Raw genomic sequence first — 8,648 nt, forward strand, 5'->3', positions numbered from 1 at the left:
TGTGTCAAGAATTTTAATATTTAAATTCCAGTGGCCCATAGGTATAGCAGCAGCAGTAAATTAATCACATATCCACCCAAGCATACACACATTATCCTTTTAGTGTCTCTTCACTTTAATAACATTCATATGGTTGTAAAACCAACTGTGTACATGGGCACATCCTACACTGTGGTCCAAATACTGTACCTCAGACATGGTAAAAATAACACACCTGAATGTTTAAAAGTTCATCTGATGAAGGTTTTAGTTACTGAGACGTATCCAGTAAAAGCCTGAAATATTTAAAAGTAAACCATGTGCAGGTGATGGTTCTTTTCAAAATAAATCTCTAGCAGTATGCAGACATCCAAACATTAACCATATTGATTGTTGAATATCTCATTCAAAAAATCACCGGCTAAGGAGTTGCCCCACCTTTGCTCCAGTGAGAACATTCACTGTTCTGAGAAGGCTTTCCACAAGAGTTCAGAGACACTGTGTGTATAGCAGAAGGCGTGTCAAGTAAGACTGCTCCTAGAGTGCCTTTCAACAGTCTCTCTCCTATCTTTAGTGTTCAATATATGTGGTCTATTCTGGGATCCTTATGCACAAAGTTGGAGCATTACCAACAGTGGGAGTGGCAGGTCTATCACAATTTGGGTTGCTGGTCTGAAATACATGAAATATGGTCACAATCTCCCCTTCCTGAGTTACAGTGATGGATAATGGCCAGAAGTGATTTTGCAGAACATTATGATGTCACAGTGATGTCATCACTTCATCATTTTCTTATTAGACATTTGTGTTAAATTGTGTCAAAAAATGCCTTTAACCACCAAATTCTAACCAGTTCATCTTTGAGTCCAAGTGAATGTTTGTCTCAAATGTGAAGAAATTCCCTCAAGGTGGTCTTTATTATTGTTTTCCTTTTATTCATTCAAGAGGCTTTTGTGAAGTTGCAGTGACGTTCACTTTTGACCAATAACAACTAATCAGTTCATCCTCGAGTCCAAGTGAACATTTGTACCAAATTTGAAGAAATTCCTCCAAGTTACTTAGATATTTCATTCATGGACAGACAACCTGAAAACGTAATGCCCACTGGCTGTCGCCGGCACAGAGGCATAAATACCTTTGGTCTATCTGCATGAGAACCTCTCAGATTGAGTTAGAAAACAGATCTCTAGACCAATCACATGTCTGGTTCATGTCATCAAAGAGGTAACCATTAGATCCATCCAGACTCCCCTCATTAACTATCTCACTGTCACAATTTCCTGTTTGTGCCAGGCCTCTCTGTGATGATGTGAGAGATGATGGATGTTGATCCAACACATTTCTTTTACAATTAACTCCATCTCCCTGCTGCACTTTCGGCGTAGAATCCAAATTACTGCTGCGGTTATCAGCCTGCCTTCTTCTTCTTAGCTTCACACTCAGTCGTGTTTTAGCAGGAGTAGGAGGAACAATTGTGTCATTGTCCTCATAATCACACACAGTCACATCACAAATACTTGAGTCACATTTGTGGTTAATCCTTACTCTCGAACCCAGGTTTAGAGCCCCTCTCTGGACCCTCAGGTGCTGCTGATCCAGCGGACGATTTTTATGCTTGTTTGGTTTCCAGAACCTCTTTGGGGTAGATTTGTAGTTGTGTCTGCTGGATGTTGTGCTATACACCCAGTTTTCTTTTGTAGACTCCCTCCCACACCGAGGCAGCTGTTTAGCACCGACAGTTTTCAGTTCAGAAAGACAAGGGCTGATTTCTGTCGGCTTTTTACTGCCTATTTCAGGCAGATCACTGTAAAAAGCACACAAATCTTGACTGTCTGGTTGTGAACTGAATTCACTTAACGTTGAGGAGAAGTATGAGGAGACAGGTGACCCTGACACAACAGCTACTTTTACAATTGGGGTGGACTGAATCGGAGGGATGAAGTCAAGGTCTTGTGCGCCTGGTGGAATTAAACTGTCTCTATTAATGCACTTATTGCTTTTCAGTTTCTGTTTGCCTGGTGTTGAATGCGGGACACTAGTCTTTTCAGTCCTCGGGTGCTGTTTGTCTGGACTGGAAAGCAGTGAGGAAGCTTCTGTGGTTGTTGTGTCAGTTCCTGCATGTGTGTCGAGTATCTTTGAGTTCATATCGATCATGAGTGAGCAACTGAATAGGTCTGCGGAACAATCGTAGGGATCCTCTTCAAGCTGCTCTTCTTTGTTTTCAAAAGACAGAGAACTAGCTTCTTCGTCCTCCTGATCACACTGGTGGAAACAAATGCTTCTGGATTGACTCTTGTTTACACATCCAACAGAGTTCTTGCATAACTGGTCAGATAAACCATGTCTCTCACCTCCATTGGTCAGTGCAGGTGTATTAGTGATATCCAGTAATCCAGTAATTGTCATCTTTGTGTTACTTTCACAAACAGAAGTCGATTCAATTGATGAGTTATTGTCTTCTGATCTGATTTCCAGGTTGGTTCTTACTGCATCATTCTGATTTTGAACATTTAGATGTGGCTCAATTTCACTAATAATGTTAAAATCTTTTTCCTCACACAAAAACTCTGAAAGACTCTCAGAGAAAAGCAAATCCTCCCAAGCCAAGGAGCTTGACAAGCATGTTTTAGTGAGTTGTTTGGTAGAAAACCCCTTCATCTTAGAGCCGAGTGGTAAATCCCTTTTTTGGACAGGCTGGGAGGGAGTGAGCCAAGTGTTCAAGATGGGGGTGTTTTCAACAACTGCTGTGTGTGGGTATTTGGCAAATGATGGACTACTGTAAGAACTGTGCTCTAAAGAAAGAAGAGGTGACAGTGTTCTCTCCTCTGTGACTTTATGGTTCTCCAGGAAGCCTCTGTGTACATGATGCAGTGTTTTGTTGTTGTCTGTCTGTTGGCTGTTCTCATCTCCACTGACCTGGGTACTGCAGCGTTCTTCTTGCTCCGCGGATGAAGTAACTAGTCCGAGTGATTGTTGCCACGGAGGGGTCGGAGTAAGGGTGGAGTCTTGGTGCTGTGATCTAGGATGAAAAAAAAACAACTGTCAGGAAATGTCAAAAAAATAAGAAAAAAAATTGAAAAAGCAGATTTAAAATATAAAGATAAAAGCCATGTACAACAAGCCATGTTTTGCAGTATATAGGAAGGACAAAGACAGGATTCAGAACATAGGCATGATGTCAGTACAAGCATGCTGGACTGTCCATGGTGAGGCAACCTCATCTCCTGTTTTAACATCTTTAAGTTCATTCTTTGCAATTTCAGTCCTACAGACTCTGCCCTTGATATAAAGTATTGAGAATTATCAGGTTGAAAGCAGTAGTTATCAGTAGCTCCTTAATTGCATTACCTTTGTGGAGATGGGGAAAGAAGACCCGAGGCAGAAAGTGTGGGAATATTGAAGCTGGTGGCTGGAGACTGATGAGTAATCAGCAGCAGGGTTGTTTCTGGAGGTCTGGAGGTTTTGCTGTTGTCAGTTGATCCCAGCTCATACTCTGCAGCTTTCTGAAGAAGGATCCGATAATAACTGACCACTGTGCAGCCTCTCAGGCCTGTAGCTTTAGGAAGAATCATCTGACTGGCGATAAACTGGGCAGTGTCTTTACTGCTGGAGCCATTTGCAAGAGGTCCTCCAAACCAAAGCCCACTTTCTGTTCCGGTTACCTTAACGACACAGATAACACAGATGATTCAGATCACCCAGCATAAAACAAAATTTAATTAAACACACATTTTGGACATGTTGTTCAAATTGTAGCAGGAAGTATTAGTTGATAAGTTGATTGGCAGAAAATTAATAAAAAACAATTTTAAATTGCTGGTTTGTACTTCTCAAATGTAAAAATTTGCTGATGCTTTTTCTTGTCTTACATTATAATAAACCAAATATCTTCATGGTTTTGGAATGATGGTTTGACTAAACAAGAGATCTAGAGATGTCACCTTGGACTCCTAACATTTCATAGACCAAACAATTAATCAAGAAAATTATCACTAAATTAACCAATAATGAAAATAATCATTAGTTGCAGTTGCTAGTTCAGATACTCAGTATTATCCAATGTAGACCTGCAGTGTGAAACTGTTGTCTCCCCCTTCTGGCAGTGAGCATAATTACACAAAGAGCATTCTTCAGTGAAGAAAAGCCATACCAATGGTATTCTGTGTTTGTCCTTGCCTCTGAACACCAAGTTTTTTTAACTGGAAAATCAGAAACCTTTCTTGGATGCTTCCTAGGTTTATCCACCATAGGCTCTCCCATACTCCTAGCTGATGTAGCTTACTCAATCACCGCCCCAATGGTTGCTCCCCTCTTCAGCACTGGCAAACCAATCAACGTTGGTTGAAGTAAAATGCATCGCTAACAGTGCACCAGCATGGTAATGTTGCCACAGACACCTGGTTTGAAAAAGGCAGGCAGGTTTCTGTTTTTTTAGGTAACGTTTGTCTGTACTGAACTTTTCATCTTACTTGTGTGATGATAATACATTTATAAATTAGCGGTAATTGTCTAATGTTGGATTAACCAAGAATGAAAGAGAAGAGCAGAATATGGAAAATTCTGGCACGCGACTGGCTGTTATGCAAATGTGCCAAGAGTGCAGATAGTCGCTACACTAGTTATTATTATTATTTGACCATTGGCAAAAGTGGAAAACAGTCTTTCAAATACTCAAAAATCATTGTTAATTCCATTCAGAAATAAAAGTATATTTATGTCAGTTAATATGGCACAGACACTGACAAATTCTCTAACAGCTATTACACTGTTCCTGGCAGAGTTAAAGCATGAGGCACAGCTACACAAATAAAACAAATCACAATTAAGCATATAATATATTATTTCTAGCTGTAATTACAATATTACAAGTTGGAGATGTTTTTGAAACTAAAATAAGATTGAGATTTCATCAAATACAAAAAGACATTGAGAAAGTTGTCAAGATTTATTAATGTTTGCTACTGTGTTACACAAATCTAACCAACTAACCCACTATCCAATTTCAGCCTGTCATCAAGCTAATAGTACGAATAAGTATCAGTATTGATACCTGCCTTGCATAAGACATTATGATACCTAATACCCAATAGCAATAGTACCTTTATACCAAAGATGAAACGTCTGCCAATGAAACAGTCCTCGACAGCCTTCATCAACAGTGAGGCTCTGGTTGTTGCTCCAACTGGTACATCTGTGTTCTCCACCAACCTACAAAATTACAAACACAACAAAAATGCACACCGCTTTCCACTTAACTTGCAAAAAGGTGAGTTTTTCAGATATGTCTCATTAAACACTGGTGAAATACAGTTAACTGTAAAAGTGTATCCCATAGACACATACATACATACATACATTCCCAAATCCCATAGAATTTTACAGCAGAAACAGTAGATCTCAGCTGAAAAAAAAACTAGTAACATCACAAAAAGCTCATTCAGTTTTCTAAAATAAAAAATGAACCGTCAGATACAAAAAACAAAGGAACTATTTCACACAGCAAATGCCAGATATGTAATGACCGTCACAGTTGTTTAGGCCACTGTTTACTAACTGAACTGATCATAAGACAAGATTTGTCAAGATCAGGGAGGCTTACTATCTCTGTTTAAACATGTCCAAAAAATAATGCCAGATAATGACTGATAAGGTCATAAAAAACCTAAATTGTGTATGCACAATGTTCAATATGTGGGCTAAATGATGTGATGCTCTATATACAGAGCAACGAAACTGAGATGAAAACAAAAAAAATAGATGTGCATGCTTGAAATGAATATGACAGACTTTGACAAATAATAAATCAATTAATCTATCAATCAAGTGCAAAAATGTGGAGTTAAAAAAATAATGCCCTCTACTCACCTCTGTAATCCACTTGCATGTATGCCAAAGAATGGGTTCAAGCAGGTTCCAAATACTGTTACTCCAAATATGCATCTGTCCCGGGTTACCCTCAGTGAGAGACGATATCTGTAATCGACCCGTTCCCTCACACAGCTGTAACCGCACTTGGAACATCTGTATCTGTGGTGGGTAAACAGAATACACATGAGTGTGTAATGTGTAACTCAGTTAGAGGCAACTAGAATAGTGTTATATAGTTAATCTACCTTGTAGATAAATGTTATGCATTTTCCAAGTAGCATACATCAATTGCGGAATTCATTTTCAGGTTTTAGCTCAGATTAGCTCAGATACAACCTTTACACAGCTACCTCTGAACTTGGCACTTAATAAAGTACTGTTATTCATTTTCAGTTAACTTGGACAAGTGTACATGGTATGTAAACAGAGTAAGGTTATGAACGTTGTTTCTTTAGTCCCACTGATTCCGCTTCAGAAGTGAAACTGAAGAGTATTTTAGGTTGGTTGTGTTTTTACCTCGTCGTGTCCTGCTGCTCAACATCAATCCTTGAGAAGCAGCCTTTACAGCAGGGATAAAACACACGGGCATCTTGCACAGACAATACAGCACAATCCACCAGAGCCCGTCTAACAGACATTTAGTCTGCGAAGAGCTCAACCAAAGATACTATATACCATAACTTTCTCAAAGTCTCTGGCTTAACCTGAGGAACGGGCACTTGGCTTTAGCTAACTGGCTAAACCACGGCTAACTGAAACATCTAACAAAACGCAAAGAAAACGAGTGTTATATTAACTTCAGTAACAACAATTATGAATCAAGACAGAACCAAATGTACCGATACGAAAATGTGAAACACAGGAAATATCGGTTTTAACGTCTCTCCAGTTGTTTGAAATCACTCATTTGCGACACTATGTACTTCTTCTTTAGTTTGATTTACCGGCAGTTGACGAGTCAGCGTGTAGGTGCGTTACCGCCACCTACTGGATGTGGCTGTTAGAGTCTGTTATGTGTCTCAGTTGACTGGCAGTACAAAACAAGACTAGGTCAAAACCCAGTAAGATATATGGCTGGACCGCTTATGATCAATATGCAAAATTGAGGACGTGTAACTGTTGTAAAAACCGCTGTAAAAAGGTATCCATCCAATAACCCATTCAAAAACGCATAGAATTTGGGGCGAAGGACCCGAAAGTGCTATAATGCTAACAATTCTACAACTCTAACTCAGTCACGTGGTCCTTCCAATGGTGGAAATATGATCACTCACTCAGTCAGTCAGTCAGGGACATTCACAATTATAGGGCTGGCCCTGCTGTTTACAGCCCAGCCAAAAAAAAAAAACAATTACAAAATGTAATGTAAAAAATAGATAAAATTAAAATCTTTTTTTGGCCAATCACAAGAGAGAGAGAGTGTTTTTGGCTGTTCTACAAATGCAGATGTGTGTGCACGCTCCTTGAAGGAATCGATCTTGATAACATCAGCTACACCTGGACTACCATATTCCAGGTAAGGGGGGCTTTGATATGTGCAGAAATTCATTTGGCTGTGAAAATGTGGAAGAAAAACCATTGAGAGCAGGGAGTTAGTACCCAGCAGAGGCCTCAGACATCAGACAATTGGGTTTTATCTAAGAATTTGTTTAAATGTTATTTATCTCTCTCTGTCTCGCTCTACCCTCAGGTTGTCACAGGGAAGGATCGACGGAGATCACCAAGCTGGAACCATCACAGCATTTAATGTAAGAAGTAGGGAAAATGCATAAGAGAGGACATACAGTAGTTTTAATTGAACATTATTTAAACAATAATACAGCATCAAACAAATATTTTTTACGTAAAGATATAGTGGAGTTATTTTGGTATCCAGTCATAAGACCAGAGCACAGACGGACAGGCCACGGGGACTACTGGTTCACATCACAGTAGGCCGGTGGACCGCCAAAACATCTGTGAAGTTTTTACTGTTTACTGTCTTGTTTGGATGGTCGCACCGGAGAAGTCCAAGTCTGAATATCTTTCCCCATGGAGCCAGTACTGGTCTGGCCTTACCAAGATGGAGAGCCTTACAAACGGCTAAAGGGCTCCAGCTTGACTCAAAACTGGCTTTTCTTCTCCTCAATGTGAAAATAACTTGATGGCTACATGTTACATGTCTGATGAAGCATTTGCTTTGGTCAGAGATGCTGGTGGTCTAGTGCATCATCTAGTGGCAGTGACAATCGTCTACAGTACCTTTAAACTGAGGGCAGTAATACTTATATATAGCTTCCAGTCTGTGTGCCAGTCCCTCTTCCTTTCTGAATCTTGCTGTGGGTGTGTGTCATAAACACACATTTAGGGGGCGTTGCCCTTATGATGTTTGATCATGATCATTTGAGAGTTGCTCTTAAAAGTTACAGTTGCACTTGGCTGTGAAAAGAAGTAAGGTCTTGATAAAGGTTTTATTGTCCACACATGGTCAACAACATTTTTACTCTTAAGTTGGCACTTTAGAGACTTCTGTAGTGTCATTCGTAGATGTTTGATAAATATAGACCAAAATTCCGTCCAGACTGATGACTCAACGTATTTGAAATTCAAACACAATGATCATGTGGTCGGACACGCTTTATTACAATGTAAACAAGGTACAAGGGTCATCCACATCATAATCCATGATCCATATGATCATATCTGCAGTGAATGAGTGTAACCATAGTCCCAAAGATAGCTTGTGTTGTCTTCTAAAACAGCTGGAAATATTGGTGTTGGTTTACCACAGAGGGGCTCTGGTCAGCACCCCCTTCCAGTTG

The 8,648-nt window shown here is 39.8% G+C and overlaps 1 protein-coding gene across 1 annotated transcript; it reads right to left on the reverse strand.

Annotated features, from left to right (window-relative positions):
* Nucleotides 1-854: 854 nt before the first annotated feature.
* Nucleotides 855-6,542, reverse strand: ddias (DNA damage induced apoptosis suppressor). The gene is made up of 5 exons (XM_022746257.1): nt 6,364-6,542; nt 5,845-6,006; nt 5,079-5,187; nt 3,328-3,641; nt 855-2,998 (listed from the first exon to the last, which is right to left on the reverse strand). Exons 1-5 carry the CDS (start codon nt 6,483-6,485, stop codon nt 1,141-1,143), a joined length of 2,565 nt encoding a protein of 854 aa, XP_022601978.1. The 5' UTR covers nt 6,486-6,542; the 3' UTR covers nt 855-1,140.
* Nucleotides 6,543-8,648: the final 2,106 nt, after the last annotated feature.

This window comes from Seriola dumerili, unplaced genomic scaffold (genome assembly GCF_002260705.1).
Source record: "Seriola dumerili isolate Sdu_G_001 unplaced genomic scaffold, Sdu_1.0 BDQW01000003.1, whole genome shotgun sequence".
In the NCBI taxonomy this organism is placed as follows: Eukaryota; Metazoa; Chordata; class Actinopteri; order Carangiformes; family Carangidae; genus Seriola; species Seriola dumerili.